Source organism: Rutilus rutilus (genome assembly GCF_951802725.1).
Source record: "Rutilus rutilus genome assembly, chromosome: 8".
In the NCBI taxonomy this organism is placed as follows: domain Eukaryota; kingdom Metazoa; phylum Chordata; class Actinopteri; order Cypriniformes; family Leuciscidae; genus Rutilus; species Rutilus rutilus.
Genome location: NC_140222.1, coordinates 328,859 through 352,507, shown reverse-complemented (window position 1 = coordinate 352,507; position 23,649 = coordinate 328,859). Strand labels below are relative to the sequence as shown.

General features: G+C 38.8%; 1 protein-coding gene across 1 annotated transcript; it reads right to left on the bottom strand.

Annotated features, from left to right (window-relative positions):
* Positions 1 to 281: 281 nt before the first annotated feature.
* On the bottom strand, positions 282 to 21,227 carry LOC311294799 (uncharacterized protein; the record flags this gene model as incomplete). The annotated part of the gene is made up of 6 exons (XM_084415827.1): positions 282 to 1,388; positions 1,587 to 2,078; positions 2,871 to 3,059; positions 3,580 to 3,690; positions 20,203 to 20,275; positions 21,222 to 21,227. 6 exons carry the CDS (start codon positions 21,225 to 21,227, stop codon positions 589 to 591), a joined length of 1,671 nt encoding a protein of 556 aa, XP_084271953.1. The 3' UTR covers positions 282 to 588.
* Between the last annotated feature and the right edge of the window lie 2,422 nt (positions 21,228 to 23,649).

Genomic DNA, 23,649 nt, shown 5'->3' with positions numbered 1-23,649 from the left:
CTTGACATTGCTTTTTCTCCACACAGGAACGGTGATTGTGAGGATGAATGGTTCAGAAGGGCTTTACTGTAACAGAGACTTGGATCACACATAGAACACATGCACTGGATGCACTGAAGCTGCTTCATTTGCACTGGAATAATGTGAGGAACATTTCACTGCACTCATAAATATCATTAGCATTAATATCAATAGTTGTATGACATTACTTGTGTTTCCCACTTACTAATATTTAGACAAAATGTGTGTTTCTGTGTGTGTGTGTGTGTGTGTGTGTTTCTGTATGTGTTTGTGTGTGTGTTTGTGTGTGTGTGTGTTTGTGTGTGTGTTTGTGTGTGTGTTGTATCAACCATTGGACAGACTGAATATACGTCTATTTGACCTGTGTGTGTTTACATTTACATTTAGTCATTTAGCAGCTTTTATCCAAAGCGACTTACAAATTAGGACTAAATTAAGCAAGTCATCATGAATAGGCAAAAACAACAACAACGCAAGAAGTGCTCAGAATACAAAGTTCAGGCATTATTCAGAGTAGCATAAGCCTGATAAGTGATGTTTCGAAGTTTTTTTTTATTTTTTATTTTTTTATAAGGTTAAGTGCTCACGGAAGAAATGGGTTTTCAGCTGTTTTTTGAATGTTGCCAGTGATTCTGCATTCCGGATGAGGCCGGGGAGAGCGTTCCACCAGCATGGAGCTGTGAATGAGAATGTTCTGGAAAGTGATTTTGTGGCTCTCTGTGATGGAACCACGAGGCGTCGCTCGTTGATCGATCGTAGGCGTCTGGTAGGGATGTAGACTCGTAGGAGTGAGTGAAAGTAGGAGGGAGCTGAGCCTGTGATAGATCTGTAAGCAAGCGTCAATGCCTTGAATTTGATTCGAGCAGCGAGAGGTAGCCAGTGCAGAGAGATGAACAGAGGAGTGACGTGGGCCCTCTTGGGCTCGTTGAAGACAAGACGAGCTGCAGCATTTTGGATCATCTGTAGAGGTTTTGTTGCACATGCTGGAAGTCCGGCCAGAAGAGCATTGCAGTAGTCAAGCCTAGAGATGACCAGGGCCTGGACGAGAAGTTGTGTTGCATGCTCAGTTAGGAAAGGCCTGATCTTCCTGATGTTGTGCAGTGCAAACCTGCATGATCGAGCTGTCTTTGAAATGTGATCTGTGAAGGACAGCTGGTCATCAAGCGTTACTCCGAGATTTCTGACCGACCTTGATGGGGTGATTGATGATGACTCTAGCTGGATGGTGAAGTCGTGTTGTATAGACGGATTGGCAGGGAGGACGAGAAGCTCAGTCTTTGCCAGGTTGAGCTGCAGGTGATGTTCCTTCATCCATGTGGAGATGTCCGCCAGACAGCTTGAGACCCGTGCAGCTACTGTGGGATCATCTGGTTGAAACGAGAGGAAGAGCTGTGTGTCATCAGCATAGCAGTGGTAGGAGAAGCCGTGTGCCTGTATGATGTGTCCCAGTGATGTAGTGTAGATGGAGAAGAGGAGGGGACCAAGAACTGAACCCTGGGGAACCCCTGTGGTCAGTTGATGTGCTCTGGATACCTCACCTCTCCATGCGACCTTGAAGGACCTACCTGTGAGATAGGACTCAAACCAGTGGAGTGAAGTTCCTGTGATGCCCAGTGATGAGAGGCTGGACATAAGGATCTGATGATTCACAGTGTCGAAGGCAGCAGACAGATCCAGGAGAATGAGGACTGAGGATTTGGAAGCAGCTTTTGCGATCCGCAGGGCTTCTGTGACTGACAGTAATGCAGTTTCTGTTGAATGCCCTTTCTTGAAGCCAGATTGGTTGACATCCAGCTGGTTGTTTAGAGACAAAAAGGATGTTATTTGGTTGAAAACAGCTCTTTCAAGTGTCTTCGCAATGAATGGTAGGAGAGAGATAGGTCTGTAATTCTCTACAGATGATGTGTTTAGTGTTGGTTTTTTAAGCAGTGGAGTGACCCGAGCCTGCTTGAATGCTGTAGGGAAGGTGCCAGTATGGAGGGATGAGTTGATTATGTGTGTGAGTGATGGTAGAAGTGTGGGAGAGATGGCTTGTAGAAGGTGTGAGGGGATGGGGTCTAGAGGGCAGGTGGTAGGATGACTGGAGAGAAGTGTAGATACTTCTTCCTCGGTTAGCGAGGAGAAGGAGAACAGTGGGATATTGGCTGTGGAAGCGGTCAGTCTGGGTTCCTGTGTGTGTGGAGCTGAGAACTGACTGCTGATAGATGTTGTTTTGCTGGTGAAGAAGTTCGCAAAATCGTCAGCAGTTAAGGAGGAGGCGGGTGGTGGTGGAGGTGGGCAGAGGAGAGAGTTGAATGTCTTGAAAAGTGAACGTGTGTTGGAGGAGCTGTTGATCTTGTTGTGGAAGTATGAAGATTTTGCAGCATGAACATCCACAGAAAAGGAAGAGAGGAGAGATTGATACCTACTCAGGTCAGATGCGTCTTTTGATTTGTGCCATTTCCTCTCTGCTGCCCTTAGTTCAGTCCGGTGTTCCCGAAGAACCTCAGATAACCAGGGGTTAGAAGGAGTAGCGCGTGCTGGCCTGGAGGAGAGAGGGCAGATAATGTCTAGAGAAGAGGTTAGAGTGGAGCATAAGGTGTCCGTTGCTGTGTTCACATCCAGAGATGAGAATTGTGAGGGTGGGGGAAGAGAAGATGACACGGCAGAGGAAAGATGGGAGGGAGAAAGTGAGCGCAGGTTTCGCCTGAAAGTGACTGGTGGGGGTGTTGGTAGTGAAGGGGTAGAGAGATGTAGACTGAAAGTAATGAGGAAATGATCTGAAACATGGAGAGGTCTCACCAGGATGTTGTCTGTGATGCAATTGCGTGTGTAAACCAGGTCCAGTTGGTTGCCTGATTTGTGAGTACCTGTGGTGATGAGTCGTTTGAGATCGAAAGAGGCTAGGAGAGAGGTGAAGTCTGTTGCATGCGGCTTTTCGAGATGGATGTTGAAGTCACCAAAGACTAGAAGTGGGGTGCCGTCCTCAGGGAAAGTGGACAGCAGCACATCCAGCTCATCTACAAAGTTTCCCAGCTGACCAGGGGGACGATAAATGACTACAATATGGATCTTAATGGGAGTTGTAAGTGTAATAGCATGATATTCAAATGAGTTGTTGTTGCATAGAGAAGAGAGCGCGGAGTATTTGTAATTGTTAGAAACGAGAAGCCCTGAACACCCCACCTCTCCCAGACTGGCGAGGGGAGTGAGAGAAGGAGAAGTTGCTAGAGAGAGCAGCAGGGGTTGCTGAGTCTTCTGGACGAATCCAGGTCTCAGTCAAGCCCAAGATACTAAGAGTAGAATGAGATGCAAAGGCTGGAATGAAGTCAGCTTTATTGACTGCTGACTGACAATTCCATAGACCCACGGAAAGAGAGAGTGGAGTGTGTGAGGATGAGAGAATTGGACGCAGATTGGCAGTATTGCGTTGTCTTTTGCGCGCGATGAAGGGGCGTTGCCGAGAGATAACAGTAATGTGTTGAAAGCACATGTTGATTAATGTAAAGAAGAAAAAAAAAAAAAAAAAAAAAAAAGATAAAAGAGGGAAGGAGAGGGGAAAAGGAGATACTTAAGTGCCTTTCTGGTGTCCTTGCTCGGTGGAGTCACGCAGGTAGAGTCGCTGGTCTTTACCCGAGTCGGTCTTCACACGAGGAGGCTGAACACGAGAGCTGAACGCTTCCGCTGACGCTTCCGCGACAGCGCGCAAATTACATAGTTATAGAGATAATGCTTCACCGCTTGAGTGAGTACAGCTGTTTCGCTCGGGCAATTAAGTAAAATAACGTGACAATGTGCCGAATCGAAACTGGTGAGAGCAAATAAGGCTTAAGTGCAAATTAGACTGCAATATTAATTTTCACTCGCGGCTTTTGTTTTAATGTAGTCAGCGCGTCTACTCAAATACAGAATTATGTGAAGTTTAAAAATTGAAAATGAGCAGAGAATCGAAAATGGCCTTACCTTGACTAACACACAACACTGAAATAACTGGAAATCTGAGTAGTCTAGAAAAACACTTGCATGCGCGTTCTTTGCCGTGCCTCTTATGCTGAACGCTGGTCCTGACGAATGATCTTAAGTTCCCCTATTTATAACTGTTCCTACAGATGCTGTTTCGCTCGGGCAATTAAGTAAAATAACGTGACAATGTGCCGAATCGAAACTGGTGAGAGCAAATAAGGCTTAAGTGCAAATTAGACTGCAATATTAATTACAAACAAAGTTTGTGTGTGCTTTTTTGTGTGTGTGTTTGTGTGTGCTTTTTTGTGTGTGTTTCTGTGTGTGTGTGCTCTTTTGTGTGTGTTGTATCAACCATTGGACAGACTGAATATAGGTCTATTTGACCTGTGCTGTGTGTGTGCTTTTTGTGTGTGTTTTCTGTGTGTGTTTCTGTGTGTGTGTGTGTGTGTGTGTGTGTGTGTGCTTTTTTGTGTGCTTTTTTGTGTTTTCTGTGTTTGTGTGTGCTTTTTTGTGTGTTTGTGTGTGCTTTTTTGTGTGTGTTTCTGTGTGTGTTTCTGTGTGTGTGTGCTTTTTTGTGTGTGTTTCTGTGTGTGTGTGTGTGTTGTATCAACCATTGGACAGACTGAATATAGGTCTATTTGACCTGTGCTGTGTGTTTGTGTGCTTTTTTGTGTGTGTGTGTGCTTATTTGTGTGTTTCTGTGTGTGTGTTTCTGTCTGTGTGTTTCTGTGTGTTTCTGTGTGTGTTTCTGTGTGTGTGTGTGTGTGTGTGTGTGTGTGTTGTATCAACCATTGGACAGACTGAATATAGGTCTATTTGACCTGTGCAGTGTGTGTGCTTTTTTGTGTGTGTTTCTGTGTGTGTGTTTCTGTGTGTGTGTTTCTGTGTGTTTCTGTGTGTTTCTGTGTGTGTGTTTCTGTGTGTGTGTGTTGTATCAACCATTGGACAGACTGAATATAGGTCTATTTGACCTGTGCTGTGTGTGTGTGCTTTTTTGTGTGTGTTTTCTGTGTTTCTGTGTGTGTGTGTGTGTGTGCTTTTTTTGTGTGTGTGTTTGTGTGTGCTTTTTTGTGTGTTTCTGTGTGTTTCTGTGTGTGTGTGCGCTTTTTTGTGTGTGTTTCTGTGTGTGTGCGCTTTTTTGTGTTTCTGTGTGTGTGTGTGCTTTTTTGTGTTTTCTGTGTTTCTGTGTGTGTGTGTGTGTGTGTGTTTGTGTGTGTTTGTGTGTGCTTTTTTGTGTGTGTGTTTCTGTGTGTTTCTGTGTGTGTGTGCTTTTTTGTGTGTGTGTTTCTGTGTGTTTCTGTGTGTGTGTGTGTGTGTGTGTGTGTGTGTGTGTGTGTTGTATCAACCATTGGACAGACTGAATATAGGTCTATTTGACCTGTGCAGTGTGTGTGTGCTTTTTTGTATGTGTGTTTGTGTGTGTGTGTGCGTGTGTGCTTTTTTGTGTGTTTCTGTGTGTGTGTTTGTGTGTGTGTGTTGTATCAACCATTGGACAGACTGAATATAGGTCTATTTGACCTGTGCAGTGTGTGTGCTTTTTTGTGCTTTTTTGTGTGTGTGTTTCTGTGTGTGTGTTTTTTTGTGTGTGTGTGTGTGTGTTTCTGTGTGTGTGTGTTTCTGTGTGTGTGTTTCTGTGTGTGTGTTTCTGTGTGTGTGTTTCTGTGTGTGTTTCTGTGTGTGTTTCTGTGTGTGTGTTTCTGTGTGTGTGTTTCTGTGTGTGTGCTTCTGTGTGTGTGCTTCTGTGTGTGTGCTTTTTTGTGTGTGTTTGTGTGTGCTTTTTTGTGTGTTTCTGTGTGTTTCTGTGTGTGTGCTTTTTTGTGTGTGTTTGTGTGTGCTTTTTTGTGTGTTTTCTGTGTGTTTCTGTGTGTGTGCTTTTTTGTGTGTGTGCTTTTTTGTGTTTTCTGTGTGTGTGCTTTTTTGTGTGTGTGCTTTTTTGTGTTTTCTGTGTGTTTCTGTGTGTGTGCTTTTTTGTGTGTGTGCTTTTTTGTGTTTTCTGTGTGTGTGTGCTTTTTTGTGTGTGTGTTTCTGTGTGTGTTTCTGTGTGTGTTTCTGTGTGTGTTTCTGTGTGTGTTTCTGTGTGTGTGTTGTATCAACCATTGGACAGACTGAATTTAGGTCTATTTGACCTGTGCAGTGTAGGGCTGTACCAGAATATTCGAGTATTCGAATATTCGTTCGGTGGGTTGGTATTCGATTTTCAAATTTGACATTCGAATATTCGTTTTAAATTTTTTTTTCTTTTTTTCACACCTGGCATCCCCCTAGAAACTGTTCCCATTCGCGCTTGAATGGGGCTGTCATGCATTTTCTCAGATCGGATAGTTCTCTCTGATTTATCAATATGAACAATGAACACATAAATGTGTTTTTGCAAAACGGATATGAATCCGAACTTCAAATCCCGCGCTATAGGCAGATGTGATGGAGTGCACGTCACTAGCAACAGATAAGCTGCATTTTACTGATCGTCAGCTAAAATTTCTAAATCAAAGACCGCAATATGAGAGCGGCAACAGCCCTGGTAAGATCATTTCGATTCTTTACTTTTAATGAAGTTGATTGTGTGTTAAAGCATCTGCGACCCACTTTCACTTTGATTTGCGATAGTTTGCACGTTGGCTTTATGAATAGATGCTGATCTGCGGTGACGCGTGCTGTAGGCTAAGTAAGCGTCGTCATATCTGGCTATAACATGATATAGCCTAAAACACCCTCTCACACGGTTATTGTTTTAGTATTTTTGGGCGAAATAAAATACTCTTATTTTAGAGCGCAGAACAGCGGAGTTTGTATGGGCAAAGGTGCATGCCTGAGCTTGTAACGTTAGTCTATAAGCTGCGTTGCTTTGACATTGTGGAAATAGAATAGAAAAAATATATTAGCCTACCCTTTACTGTGTCAGTAATTACTGTGCTGCTGATTTCTGATTTGAGAGTTATTTGTTACTCAGAAAAATATTAGGCTGTGTTTTGTATCAAGTGCAGTGTTGCGCTTCCCGCTCGCGCTGTTCTGTATTAAAAGTTTATTAATTCTGAACGTGTCATGTCTCGCCTGTCTATATTGCACCAGATGTGACACTGCACTCGTTAAGTCGATTGGATGAACGGTTCTAAATGCAAGATAAATTATCTAAATGCAAACAGACAGACGCATAGAGATTCCTGCCTTTATTAGAGAGAAGAATATGTTCAGCCCCCTCCCTCCGAAGCTTCGAATATTCGATGTTAATTCCTGTCGAAGCTTCGAAGCTCAAAAAATGGTATTCGGACCAGCCCTAGTGCAGTGTGTGTGTGTGCTTTTTTTGTGTGTGTTTCTGTGTGTGTTTCTGTGTGTGTTTCTGTGTGTGTGTTGTATCAACCATTGGAAAGACTGAATATAGGTCTATTTGACCTTTGTGTGTGTGTGTGCTTTTCTGTGTGTTTCTGTGTGTGTGTGCTTTTTTTGTGTGTATGTTTGTGTGTGCTTTTTTGTGTGTGTGTTTGTGTGTGCTTTTTTGTGTGTTTCTGTGTGTGTGTGCGCTTTTTTGTGTGTTTCTCTGTGTGTGTGTGTGCTTTTTTGTGTGTGTGTGCTTTTTTGTGTGTGTTTGTGTGTGCTTTTTTGTGTGTTTGTGTGTGTTTCTGTGTGTGTTTCTGTGTGTTTCTGTGTGTTTCTGTGTGTGTGTGCTTTTGTGTGTGTGTGCTTTTGTGTGTGTGTGCTTTTGTGTGTGTGTGCTTTTGTGTGTGTGTGTGTGTGTGTGTTTCTGTGTGTGTGTTTCTGTGTGTGTGTTTCTGTGTGTGTGTTTCTGTGTGTGTGTTTCTGTGTGTGTGTTTCTGTGTGTGTGTTTCTGTGTGTGTGCTTCTGTGTGTGTGCTTTTTTGTGTGTGTTTGTGTGCTTTTTTGTGTGTTTCTGTGTGTTTCTGTGTGTGTTGTATCAACCATTGGACAGACTGAATATAGGTCTATTTGACCTGTGTGTGTTTGTGTGTGTGTGTGTGTGTGTGTGCTTTTTTGTGTGTTTTCTGTGTGTTTCTGTGTGTGTGTGTGTGTGTGTGTGTGTGCTTTTTTTGTGTGTATGTTTGTGTGTGCTTTTTTGTGTGTGTGTTTGTGTGTGCTTTTTTGTGTGTTTCTGTTTCTGTGTGCGCTTTTTTGTGTTTCTGTGTGTGTGTGCTTTTTTGTGTTTTCTGTGTGTTTCTGTGTGTGTGTGCTTGTTTGTGTGTGCTTTTTTGTGTGTTTCTGTGTGTTTGTGTGTGTTTGTGTGTGTTTGTGTGTGTTTCTGTGTGTTTCTGTGTGTTTCTGTGTGTTTCTGTGTGTGCTTTTGTGTGTGTGTGCTTTTGTGTGTGTGTGTTTCTGTGTGTGTTTCTGTGTGTGTGTTTCTGTGTGTGTGCTTCTGTGTGTGTGCTTCTGTGTGTGTGCTTCTGTGTAATGGACGCAGGGTCTGAATGGGATAGAGAATTTATTTAACACAGAACTGTAGAAGCAGAAAAGAAATATAAGAAATATAAAAATAAGTTAATTAAGATTATGAGAACTTGTAAAAGAGAATACTATAGTAAATTATTAGAGAATAATAAAAATAATATGAAGGGTATATGGAATATACTAAATAGTATTATGAGAAGGGGCTCGATACAGTCTATATATCCCCAGTATTTCATTGATAATGATATGAACATTTATAACTGGGAGGATGTGGTCAATAACTTTAATAAATATTTTGTAAATGTTGGATCAGATTTAGCTGGAAAAATTCCTATTCCACAGAACATCAATAACAGAAATAATGACATTATTGAAAGAAATCAGTGTTCAATCAGATTATACATATACATCTGATTGTTTGAATATTGAGTGTGGTGTCCCCCAGGGGTCAGTATTGGGACCAAAATTATTTATTCTCTAAATAAATGATACGGTATATGTATACGAACATCACTGAAATTTGTGTTATTTGCTGACGACACAAATATATTTGGTTCTGGTCAGAATTTAGAGCAACTCTTGGACCTAATCACTTTAGAATTAAGAAAAATAAAACAGTGGTTTGGCATAAATAAGCTATCATTAAATTTGAGTAAAACTAAATTTATGATATTTGGCAATAGTAAGTTAAACAAGTCAATTCAGTTAAAGATCGAAAATGTTAATATAGAAAGAGTATACGAAATGAAATTCCTTGGAGTGATTATAGATGACAAGATTTGCTGGAAATCTCATATAAAATATATCCAAACTAAACTGTCTAGAAGTATTTAAATTCTGGCTAAAGCTAAGCACATTCTGGATTACAGATCACATTACATTTTGTATTAGCAAACCCTAACCCTAACCCTAACCCTAACACATATCAAAATTCATATCAATCATTATTTATACTTCAAAAAAGAGCAATAAGAATAATTCATAATACAGGATATTTGGAACATACCAATTCATTATTTCTACAGTCTAAAATATTAAAACTAATTGATCTGGTTGAATTTCAAACAGCTGTGTTTATGTTCAAGGCTAGAAATAATTTATTGCCTGGCATTATCCAAAAAAATGTTTTTTGAAAGAGAGGGGGGTTACAATTTAAGGGGAATGTCTAATTTTAAGACTCCAAGTTTTCGAACTACCAGGAAAAGTTTCTGTTTGTCTGTTAGTGGTGTCAAATTGTGGAATAAATTAAATTATGAGTTAAAGCAATGTGCTAACATATCGCAATTTAAAAGGATGTGTAAAGAAATTATATTACAGAGGTATAAAAAAAACAGTGTTAATAATAACTTGAGCTAATTTGGAATAACTTATGTTATTATAACATATAACATATATTATACACAGCAATTATGTGTAATATATGTATGCGAATAGATTTTTTTTTAATACATATTTTCATAGATTATAGATTTAAATATAGACTAGAGTAGGGGTGTATAGGGTAGGAGTACATAAGTTTTACTTCTTCCTACTCCCTTTTGTACATGTAAATCAAGTTTTGTTTTGTACTGGAAAAGAAGGAAGTTTTATTTTATTTTATTTTTTTACTATTATAAATATATATTTTTTTCATTATTATTTTTTTATTGTATTTACATGTTCAAAATAAAGATATCAAATCAAAAAAATAAAATAAAAAATAAAAATCAAGATCTACTTCAAGATTACAATCCAAACTATGGATTTACTGCCTGGACTGAACAGTTCATTAAAACTGATTCGTGAACCGATTAAGACAGATCTACCAACTTGTTTGATGAAGACTTTGAACAGAATCGACTCAAAAGAGTGATTCATTTGTGAATTGAGCAATGCTCAAGCCCAGAAAAAAAGATACAGCACGCTTGGAATAAACTACGCATTTAACAACACATATTGCATTAAAATAAAGTAACGAGAGGAACGTCGCCCAATGTGACGAAGTAAAAGTACATTTTTTTCATTAGAAATGTACTCGAGTTAAAGTAAAAGTACCCACATTCAAATCTACTCTTAAAAGTACAATTTTTCCAAAAAAATATACTCAAGTAAATGTAACGAAGTAAATGTACAGTCTGTCTATTTCTTTTTTAATTTACAACTACCGAAGGGCATGACACTGGAAACCTGCTCAAGGGGTTCACACTATTTTTGAATCTGAATAGAAGCAGTCACGTGACTGTGTGTGGAAACGAAACTTCGGACGTCACAGATATCACGTGGTTATGGCAAAACGAATCAAGCTCCGATACACTGCTTCAATGTGAGATGTTTTTTTTTTTTTTTTGATACAAGCTTCGAAGCCTCGGTGCCGAACGTCACATCACTACCAAACACGCAAAATATTTACTCTGTTTAATTGATGTAAGTGTGAACTCGTGAAATCTGTAGTTTATTTCCTAATGAGAAATGTCACAACAGACAACTGTATCCATTTCCTAAACACTTAACACTATGGTTTGCAAAAAGACCCCCTCCTTTACAAACAGTAAAGTCTTTGTTACAAATAGAATTGCCCTGATCAAATAATGCTGCATTATTATGACTGCCGCTAGCATAGGGTCATATAGGGATTGTCAAAGGTATTTTTTTTTTTCCGTCATCTACTGAATTTTTCGTCAACGATACCAGGGACACCGAAACACCGGGGAACATGAAATTTGGTGGGCATGTAGCCCCACTAGACTTTTATGGAAAAATTTCGTTTGTTCCCCGGGGGCCACTCATCCCCCCCCCCCCCCCCCCCCCCCACGCTGGGCCCCCCCAAACCCAAAAAATGCAGTTTTTCCTAAATAACTACCTGAACCGTGGCACCGAGGATGAAGACATTTTTATGGTATGTTGGTCTTAAGGGCCCACATCAACCTAGCCCATAATTACTCATTTGTGATTTGCGCCCCTCCCATAAAAAATGAAAATGCAATATTATTCTGCTTTAATCGCCCCTATCTTCAGTGGAGATGTTCAGAACTGCACCATATTTCATGTGTATGATTAACTTGACATCCTCTGGGGGTATCCTCTGCTAAGTTTCGTAGAATTTCATCCATGGGGGGGTATAAAATAAATTCATTTATGTGCACATTTAGTGACTCATCGGCCTGTAGATGGTGGTGTTGAGCGAAGGGTTGCTGGTTTAGGATCATTGTCATTGTTTGATTTGTTTGATTTGCGAACATCCTCTGCCGTCTGGTCGCTTCCGCTTCAAGCCGGACTCGTCTCACGCTAACGGTAATTTCCTTTCACTGTCCACGTTTTGATTTCGGCTAATCAATTTTGGCGAATGCAAACAGCGTGTTTATTGTTCATGAGTCTAACCTAACCCTAACCCTAACCCTAACCCTAACCCCATCCAGCCACGCAAGAAAACATGTAATCTACCTGAGGGAATAATATGCTCAAAAAACATTTCTGATTATTATTAATGTTTTAAAGCTTTTAGAAAGTACATAGAAAGCTTTTGTTACATTATCTTAACTGTCATTTTTGATTAATGTAATGCATCCTTGCTGAATAAAAGTAGGCAATTACTTTATTTTTTCCCCAAAAAAATAATCTTACTAACCCCAAACCTTTGAACTGTAAGCCTAGTGTATAATGTTAAAAAAGCTTTCTATTTTAGATAAATGCTGTTATTTTGAACTATGTTTGTAATGTGACTTTTTTCATGTATGACATGAAAATTATTTTTAGAATTAAATATATAAATATTTATATAGCAAGCAATACAAATGGGTTTATGTCTGATAACCTTTTAAACACAAACTTAACTGCAGACACTGAAATGTGTAACGGTGGCACGCCCTTGCAAAAGGATTTTTTAATTAATTCGGGCGCCAGGTAGAATTAAGGTCTACCACACATAATAATTTATACCAAGATAGCTCATAAGCCACCAGTTACACCAAAACAAATTGTATAAGCATTAACCTTCTTCACAAAACATCCCACAAGAAAGATTGTGTAAATATTTTATTCTTTTACAAAACCAAAAACAAAACAAAAAAACATTTCTCACAAAAGAGGTTACAATAACGAATCACAATGTCTTTGATGTAGATCGAGTGTTGTAGGCTCGCAGCAGTAATCAATAGTCCATGATTTGCAAAATATAACTCAAGATGTCACATTTACACCCATATGCAAAATCGTCACGCTCAAAAAAAATAATCATACAAAACAGGAACAAAAGAAAAGCGCTCGCTCTGAGCGTATCTTGAAAGAGTTAGAATGAGTAATTGTGAATGTTCGTTTGTGTGTGTGTGTGTGTGTGTAACGTTATGTGCGTTTATCACTGACGTGAATGCACAACGCCACAGAGGAAACTTTCGTTGATCAGCATACAATTCGACAAGCATTAAAAACATTGTTGCATTTTCCCCTTACCAGCACATGTGAAAACAAAACTGAGTTTTACCAAAGAGATTTTGCGTTGGCTAATGCAGTTTCACCATTTTTCATTTTGTCTTACTACATATATTTACGAGGGACACTTAGCTTTTTTTTCAGTACAGAAAAACAAAATATAAGCATTACACACATGGATTTATTTAAATAATGCTTTCAATGAGTTAAGGGCAACTTTATCCTTACTGGATACAAATCTGAATGTATTTTGCAGAAAACATAAATTAGGCCCTAGACAACCATGCCTGGCTGTTGCTTAGAATGTAAAATGTAGCATAACAAGCTTGATAATTTGAGTAACAATTTAATTTATTCCATGATCCATGGCTTTGTGTCAGGTGGTTCTTTGACTATGCCATGCACGGAAATAGTTAAACACACACCAATCCATTTTCATATTTTCAATGAGCAAGGCAAAGCTGGCAATGGTAAAGAAAACCCTTGTAGATATATGAGGAAGAAGCCTTAGGAGTAAACAATATGCACATGTTAATTTGATTCATGTTACCTCACATATTTAATGACATTTACTTTCCAGAGAATTGATTAAAATTTAAATATATTTAAAAAAAATAAGGACACATGTTGAGAACTGCTGAGAACATAAAGGTATAGTCACAAAGTCTGGCTTCTGCTGATGAGCTGGTGCTGATTGGAGGACCTTGGATCGCTGTTGTATGACCCACAACTTACTCCTGCAGGACGAGTTCTGCCAGAACACCTACACGAAAGATCCCTTCCCTAGGAAGTGTTGCAGCTACCATAATACCGTTCTCAAAGATTATAATGAGCTTTAATATAGAACAATCTAAAACATTTGCAATGAACAAGGAACAGATTGTGCATGGCAGACACTGGCTATGGACTGCATATTTATTACTTTATTATTTAATGAAACATTACTGGCCAGGTGGGTGTGGGAATGAAGGTGGACTAGAGGTCGATCTGTGCATCTGACGATCAACTATCTCTTGAGCTGTTTTGTAGAGAAAAGAAAATGAAAAATGTTAGAGCATCCTATAAGGAAAGTTACTGTGGGTTAAAATACTTATTTCTCACAAACAACATTGGTAGAAACATGAACACAATACTGTCAACAACCTTCTTAATATATAACCTTCTTAACAAAATATGTCTCAATCGATATTTTCAAAGTTTTGTTGGTAATAATTAGATATTTTACTGATTGTGTTTTTGTGCTTGGTGCTATGGCTGGTTTAGGCCTGTTGTTGACAGCTGACAGACGAAGATATTCATATTTTTCATACTCTATGCAGAAAGTCACTGCCATCTTAAATTGATTTCCAGGGGCATTTTCACCTATTTATTGACATTTGTAGATGTATGCATCACCTTTGTCGATGTATGCATCACCTTTGTCAAATTCTAACATTCAAATTAAATTCTATTAGAACCCTAACCCTAACCCTAACACAATACCAGTGTTACCAGTCAAATTAAATCATTAAATCAAAATCCATCTTTCCAGTGCAGAGGTGACACAGAAGTGGCATCAGATCTGGCATTAATATATTTACACTGTATTTACAATTGCATAAATAAAGCTATGAGATTGTTAAATATGAAATGATTTCTAATTTTAACATTCTACTTAAAAAAGTACTCTAAATATTAAACTAAAGCTGCCAGTAGGTGGCGGCAAGTCACTGTTTTAATCATAGATAATATCATATAATAAAGGCCTTTATTATATGATATCTATGGTTTTAATAAATGAGTTGAGGGAGTCATTCATTCAACCGATTCGTTCAAACGGCTGATTCATTCGGGAAGCAAGTGATTGTTCATTGAATCATTAAATTGATTCGTTCAAAACGCGGATTCCAGTCATAAGCTCATCGCTGTCAGTGGCACACAAACTCTGCTATGGCTCCATTTTGAAATTTTCGTCAGCGAAATAAAGGGAAAACAAACAATAACAATATTGTTTATAAAATGTAACTCACAATGGTAATTTATTGTTAATTTAACTGTTATATAAATATATAATCACATTTGCAATTGTGCACGGGAAAACGGAAGTCTTGCTGATGTGATATTGTAGGTCTATGAATATTATAACAACATATGATATAAATATGAGACAAACTCATTTGGGAACAGCCTACCTATAACTGCACACATCACGCAGTGAAAGCACGAGAGACAAAAGTGATGTCAGCTCACAGTGCAGCGTTAAAACAACGATTACAATATCATAATAGACAAACCACTACACACAAGACTGAACTTAGAACTGAACTGACATTTACCAACTCGCTTCTTCTCTCCTCCTGTTTTGCGCGTGTAGGAGACGGACGTAATGCCGCCAAATGCGCGAATGACGCGAAATGTCACGTGAACAAGCAAATCCGCAAAGAAAGAATAAAAAAAGTACGCTAATTAGATGGTTCTAATTTAGAAAACATTAAGATATGTTTAAGTCAAATTGCCATCGAAAATTTAAGACCTTTTATAAGTAAAAATAAGACTTTAAGACTTTTAAAGGCCTTAAATTTTAAAAATCTAATTTAAGACTTTTTAAGGATCCGCGGACACCCTGGGGGTTAGTGTGCGGATGAGGAGGAGGGAGGGTCGAGCTAGCCTCCGTTTTGTTTGACAAAACATTCAGCGTCAACAAGTAGTGACGTCACCCAACATCACTTTGAGCACCTTTAAAAAAAACACTTTGTTTTGCTCATTTACCAGTATTGCTGAGATCAAATGTTAACTGGTAGGAGCAGCACCGTGTCCTAACCTGTCACAGTGGTAAAAATCACAGCTAATCAGAAGAGCGCGCACTCAGCAAGCTCCAAGCACTCTCAACAAAATGGATAATTACACAAATCCATGAATATTACACCTTTTTTTAACATTACATTCAGAGTTACTGAAACAATTGTCTGTTAACAAACAGTTTGAACGTTCTTGTTCACTTTTTTTTGTTCACAGGTGAGTTGCTTTCAGTACGGCTATAAAAGACAAACAAAATGATTTTCAAACTTGCATACTCTTTTAAGTAAGGGATAATGTATAGAGATGCGGTCGTTATAGCGAATAACAAGCCCGACAGGCTGAACGAGAGCCCGACGCGAAGCGGAGTCATCTCTATACATCATCCCGCTTATTACATGGCTACCTACAAAATAAATAATTTGACACAAATTATTGATTTAAAAAGGAGTTTATTGTTTTAAAAACGATTGTATTGCTTCCGCCAAAGAAAATAGTCCGTTCCACGTCCATAGCAACGCGCTGTTTTGCATGGCAACGGTCTGTTATAGTTCGCAGCGGTCTGTTATCAAGAAATAACAAGAAATATCAAGAAATAACAGACCGCATCCTACATTGGAATTCAGCCAAGCCATGTAATAACATTAAATAATGCACATATACACAGTACTTTACCTGAAATCATCATACTTTGTTCCAGCGGTGACGTGGCAGAAATAGTCTGGTTAGGACACGGTGTTGCACATGTCTGAAAGAAGTAAATGACCATAGCCATTGTATTACATGTAACAATTGTGGTAATTACATGTATACCGTTAACAGTTACGGCTCATAAATACATGTAGAATATCAAACCTACATTTCATATAAATATTTTAGCAAAACTTTTTTTGCTCTCCCATCAACACACAACCATCAAATGCAAGTTATACACTGGAGAAACGCGTCTCAAGTCCACACGTATCTGTCAAAGTATCTGACGGCTAACCACGATAAACTACATGCTTGGGTATTAGAAGCTCTTTCTCTGCTACTGTCAGTTTTGTGATCTATGCCTGACTCAAATAATCCTAGCTTCTCCAGTCATAAAAGCTACTGCTAGTTCAAATTTGACAGATGAAGTCACACTTTGATTGGACTTGTCGCGTCAATTGTGATACATTTTTTTAGTTGTATGGATGTCGCCATCTTTGACACCTTATTCACCGTCGCTATAATTATAGGTGATGGTCACAAATAGATTACATGCTTGACTTTGCTTACTTGTTCATCCAGACAGCACTCAAAACGCTATTATAAAACAGAGCCTACCTATGAGTCATACCAGTTTTTTCTTACTTTTGTTAATATTATTGGGTTAAACTGGCTTCTGCTTTACAACTTGTTATACATGTTGAAAGTGTAGGAAGGTCCTCACCCAAGGTTTGGCCTGCAATTCATAAAAGTTAGTTCCAATCCTTAATTCTTCTGATTAGTCAATAGCTGTGTGTTATTCACAATAAAACACAGCCATGACCGCTTCACCCAACGGTTCTATGTATCACTAGTACACAACACCCCTAGCAACCACTCTTAGCAACTTAAACATGTTTGATCTCATTGATATTGTTCATTGATATTGAAGCTAGAGTCAATTATTTTGAGGGATTGAGAAAGTGAGTGAGAATCCATTTGAATGTCCGCTGTGATATCTTGTAATTTTAACAGTAAAGGGGTTTTCCCATGCCCTAGTCTTTACCGACTGACTCACTCATAAAAGATAGATTTTTGCTGAAATAATGTATGTAACTTCTGTTGCTGTTTGTGGTCAGGGACTACTTTTTCCAGCAGAAGGAAGGCTTTTAGTGATTTCATGAAAGTTGCATAGATACATATTTTTCAGCTTTAATATTTGTATTGTGTGGTGACTGTTTTATAAAAACAGTAAGGTACTCAAGGCTAGTGATGTATCATAACTCTGCTTCACGTTAGCTGTGTCCCAATGTGAAGGCTGAATTCTTGGAGGTTGCATTTGAAGGCCGATTGCGTCACGATGAAGGCTGTCCCAACTCAATTCTGCATCCTTCGAAGGCCGGTCGTCATCGCAATGTTATTCAAAAGCGACGCCAAATGCACCCTTCGTTTCCCCGTGAAAGGAAGGATACATAAAATGATCCTAAGCGGCCTATCCCACCCCATAAGTCATTGCGCGCCGGTGACGACTGCATTTATTTATTTATTTTTTAAAGGCGGCCAAGACTAGATTTCAGTGGTGGACAGCAAATTCACATTTAAATGTATTATGTTTTCATTTACTCAAATCGCTAGTGAAACCAGAGTTAAAGTTTCTTAAAAGCTTCATCTTAACTCCATCATTGCGTGGCTTCATTTGTCAGGTAGTTTGAGGCAAAACCTGTGCTAATATTAGTTTGATGACCTATCTGTAATTTTGCACTAGTCTATCTCACTTGTGTATTATAAGAAATATCACTCACCCTATAAAGCCCACAACAATAAGAAAAGCAGTAGATAAGGCAATGGGGTTTCACTTTTATGTGTTTTTGTAGTGCCATCATGAAAGCCATGTCTACAAAGGTTTTAACTAAATTTGAGTATCCAGAAATATGATTTCTGAAGTATTTTGTATGCATGTCCTGAGACCCGAGAGTTTGCCTGGTGTGCATTTTATAATTGTTCTTGCTATTTGGGATAAGTAGGACCTAATAAAGGTATAATAACTAAAATTTGTTTTTGTACAGGAAGTAGTTTTTGCAGAAAATTATGTCCTCATGCATCATTGCACACGCCAGATGGAGTATCCTGAATAAAAAAACAGCAAAAACAAAAGCAAAAACATGCAAAAACAGCATACACTCGATTTCCTCCATTGTCCTGTGTGTGTGGGTAGCGGGAGTGTCTCGCGTAAAAGATTAAGTCATGGCAGTTTCCTGCCGCGTCGCTATGACGACCAGGTACTATTGTGGAGGTACTATCTGCAATGGAAAGCGGAGCGAAAAGCGGGCCGAGCCGAGCTGAGGCGAGGCGAGAAGAGGCGAGTCGAGCCGGTACTGGTAATGGAAAAGCGCCATTAGTTCCTCATGATCGTTGTTTTGTTTCAGTGCCTCTTTTACACACACAATAATTTTTTTTACATTTTTTTTGACACATTTGTTTTATCACAAATATTTTGTAAATTTGAATCATGAAAAATTTTAATAGAAAATGTTCATGCATATGAACAAGAAGTGTCTGTGGGAGAAGGGACAACTGGAACTATAGCAAAGTCCTGGTACTCAGATGGCCACTCCTGGTGGCCTCCATTCAGAGGCTTGGACCGGTTGCTGAAGAGTGTCAGGATGGAGGCACCACAGCCAGACACAGGGTGGACCACACATCAGGTCAGAATTCTGCACGAATCAGGTAAGCAGGTTAATTTAACTACAGTGTAAATGAACATTATCAAAAAAGATGGTAAATCACATGACATCCCATGGCTTAATGCTTGCATGAATTAAATTCACGAACTTCGTTTCTTTCAGCATCTTTTGACAACATTGCAAAAAAATGGAAAAAGGCATGCTACACTTCTGACATCTCAGAAACGGAGATGCCTGGAAAAAGAATTCACAAGTAAGTTGTCAAAGCATATTTTACTTTTCAAAATAGATACACTTAAATGTAATGTAATGGCTTGGAGCAACGTTTGGGGAAGGAAATTACATTTCCTTATTTATTTATTTTTTTTTTGGGGGGGGGGGGGGGGGGGGTTCTTTTAGTTGACAAACAGGGCAGTGTTATTACTTAGAGGTTACTTCTAATCCTGCTTTGTAAAATAATCAAATACCATGATTTTGCTCATAGAAAGAAAATATACACATCAGATGATGAGCCTCATGCTACCCCCCAGAGAAAAAGTTCTGCCTGCAAAGCCCCGCTTGTAAACATCAAGACAAAAGGTAAAAATACAATGAAACCAGTTAAAGGAGAACTTGGTAACTTTTTTAACTTAATAAAACTGTCTAGAAATCATTTGGATGGTTAAACAACCTGTTCTGGTGATACTGGTGACTTTCCCCGCTCCCCCCAGCGTTCCCAGGCGGAAAGCCAACCTTGCAACTTGGGCACTACCGTCCCGGCAAGATAGAAATTGGAAGTCTCGTGAGAAGCGAGAACGAGAACGAGAACGAGCGCGAAACACAATTTGCTTTACGGCAATTCGACATAAACAAACATGCATGTATGATGTATTACCAGATTACCCACCTCGGTAGACCTAGCTCCACACGATACAGTTGGCTTGCTCCGATCAAAACACACGTACATGAGCAGCGGTAGAGAGGGGGAGGAGGCCGCCGCAAGTGAGTTTTTTACGACCGTGTTGTGAAATATACGCCCTCCCACAGCTGTAGGGGGAGCTCGTGGGGAAAACATGCGACAACAAAAGGGAAAATCAGCGAAGAAGTGACTAGAGTTCACTAGAGTTGCCGAGTTCTCCTTTAAATGGTTGCTAGACGTAGGTGTATGTAACTGCTGAGTGCTATTTTTTTTTCCAGGTCCTGTTATAAGACCCCTGCTCACACAAAGTAGAGCAGGAAAATCATTCAGCAATTGTGAGTTTACATTTTTAAAACTGATATTTTTGTCATGTAATATTTTAATAACATAAAAAATTTACCAACCTCACCTTTCTCAGCTCCAGATGTACCAGTGAGCTTCTCCCAGGGCCCAGGCAGACGAGCCTTGGCATGAACACCCACCTGCCATTCAAGGTAAAAGAGCATTAATTGGTATATGGAGGAAATCAAAAACACATTCATTGCAAACGAGTCACAGCCTAACACAAAGAAATACAACATTTTTGTTTTCTGTATAATTAATTAACATCCAAGACCATCTACACATCAGGGAAGAATGCAGAGTAAATATTTTTTTAAAGCCAATTTCAGTCATTATTGAGGTATTACTTAAGGTGTACCAGTTTCATGCACTGTCATGTTAACAAATGCGCAACTTACCAACATCACCTTTCTTAGCTCCAGTGAGCTTGTCCTAGCCCCAAGATGCTTGGAGTGATCACTCACCTAACATACAAGGTAAAAAAGCATTAATAAAACAAATAATATTGTTTACAATTGACTCTTCTGACTCGATTGACAGGCGATCTGACTGCATTACACATTGTATTAAAGGGAATATTTTCGAAAAAGCATAATGGGGCACTTTATAGGGGAAATGCTCATTTTCACTCAATCTCCTGTTAATCTTGAGTACCTATGGAGTAGTATTGCATCCTTCATATCTCCAAAAAGTCTTTAGTTTTATTATATTTATAAAAGACAGATAGGCTGTACTGAGTCTTTCCGGAAAACACAGAGCGACTGGAGGCGTGCCGTGCGGGCGGTGTGCTAAAGCTGTGTGCTAACCGAGCTAACAACACAGAGATATTTGAAGCAGTTTTACTCACCGCCTGCGACCGCGAACCTTTATCGTTGTGACTGCTCGATCCTTAAAGGATTTCGGCCGATCGTGGATCTAATGACGTAGACCAGAGTGGAACTCCTTATATGAGCATTTCTCCCGGAAAAGCTCGCCCGTGCACAACCAGACCAGAGGAGGGCGAGACCGCGCACATCAACAGGAACTCAACGGCAGCGCTGCATAGTGTCTCCAAAGTGTGTTTTTTGGATGTGAGGGAAAACTTACCATCATGTTCAGCTTCCCAAAGAACCCAGCGTTAGGAACAGTGAATGCTTAAGGATCGAGCAGTCACAATGATAAAGGTTTGCGGTCACAGTCGGTGAGTAAGAAACTGCTTCAAATGTCTCTCTGTGTTGTTGTTAGCTATCAGCGCTATCAGCTATTAGCTTCGCCCACACGGCCCGCCTCCAGACGCTCGTTTTTTTAGGTACAGCCTATCTGTCTTTTATAAATATAATAAAACTAAAGACTTTTTGGAGATATGAAGGATGCAATACTACTCTATAGGTACTCAAGATTAACAGGAGATTGAGTGAAAATGAGCACACAGAGCCATACTCGAAAAAAACTTTCCGAAACTTGTGACAAACTGGAAGGACAATTTTTGGCACAGAAATACTCCTTCAAACGTACAATTTAATTTTTGAAACTTTGTCCATGTTTAGCATGGGAATCCAACTCTTTAACAGTGTAAAAAACTCAGTATGCATGAAACAGCTTTTCACCCCCCCTTTAAATATGATCTGAAAATCTACAGAGGTTTGGAAATTTGAGTCTGGAAAAGTATGGAATATGTTTAGAGATTTGTGTGCTTGCAGGTGCTTCTGGTGTGAGGCGATGGAGTTCCATCTCTGATCAATGTACACGTACGTTAAATTGAAGTTCTAAATTTGTAAAATTATACATTTTTAAGTTTAATAAAGATACTCTCCCAGATAAACCTACTGTATTGCAGCTGTTGAGAGGATGATAGTTCATTACATGAACTAGACATGAATCACCTGACTTCAGTGGTCCAGTCCCTTGCAGGCCAATGTTCCAATGCTAGTGGTGGACAGTGAGGATGATGTCTTTCCTCTCACATCCATGGAAGATCTAGACAATCTGGAAAGACAATTATAAAACATGTAAACATCTCTTAGCTCTCTGACAACTGTATTATTTGCTGAAATATGATTTTCTCGGTTGACGTTATTGTTTAATAACGAAGAAAAAGCGTAACTTTTGAAAGGTCACATGTCCTTCAGAAATTATTCTATGCTCATTTGCTGGTTATTGTCAGTTGAAAACAGTTATGTAAAAAATGTTCGGATTGTTTGATGAATAGAAAGTTTGAAATAGGGCGTCACCACTTTTGATCAAGCCTATAAAACTCGTCAAATCTCCGCGAATCACAACAAGCGTATCAGTGAGAACACTTGTTCAAATAGTGCACACACTCAAACCTGACTGCACATCACATTTTTGACTATTGATTCTGCTTATATTCGTAATGCAATGGACCAGTCAACAGGACATAAATTAATTCTTAAAGGGTAACTAAACCCCTGGTCTGAGCCTGACTCCACCCACTGGAAATATTTGAAAAATGCTGGAAAAGTGGGCAGAGCCCAGTGGAGAGGGGGCGTCTGAGACGCATCTCTCTGCAGGCAAGGGCGTGGTTAGCTGGTACCCTCTGACATCAGAGTGTACCACAACGTCCAATAGGAAAATTCAACTGCAGTAGCCACCGTTCAACCTGAAGAGGGCAGCACTCAGACGTTTTTACACCATATTTAGTAAAATTAAAATACTTTAAACACAAATGTCAAAAAAATTACTTGAATCAATGAACAGCACTAACAAAGCCCCATTCTTACAGATCATTAACTAAAAAAAGTTGGTTTAGGGTTTAGTTACCCTTTAAAGGGTGGGACTTTATGGGACATTTGCACAAAAAGAATAAATAACTTACCGTAGCCTATTTTATAAGTCGTTCCGGAGTTGCATAGTCAAAAAATGGGCGAGGAAGAAAAAAAATTATATATATATATATATATATATATATATATATATATATATATATATATATATATATATATATATATAAATTTATTTCACAAAAATATATATATATAATATATATAGAAAATTATTTCACAAAAATATATATATATAATATATATAGAAATTTATTTCACAAAAATATATATATATATAGAAAATTATTTCACAAAAATATATATATATAATATATATATATAGAAATTTATTTCACAAAAAAAAAAAATTGTTACAGACAGTTCTCCGTTACGGACGTGCAGCGCTAAGCGCCACTAAACGAATGTTTTAAAACTTTCACAGAGACCTCAAACTGAAAGCACAAAGCCTGTCTTTAAATTTAATTTCGTTTTGTATTTAATTGTATCTTAATTTTAATCGATGTTTCATCAACAAATTGTCTGGGTTTAAATAAGAAATATAGGCTATTCGAAAATAGATAATCAGGACACGGAGGCGCTGGCGAACCTGGAGCTCGTCTCATAATGAACCGAAACTCAGCGTAGGCCTATAAGCCTCACAGACCTGAGACATATAAATAGCTTGAAATGTCTTCTTTTAAGCAGAACAATTCAAAACGAAAGAAAACAGACTGCGCTGCTTATTTAATTCG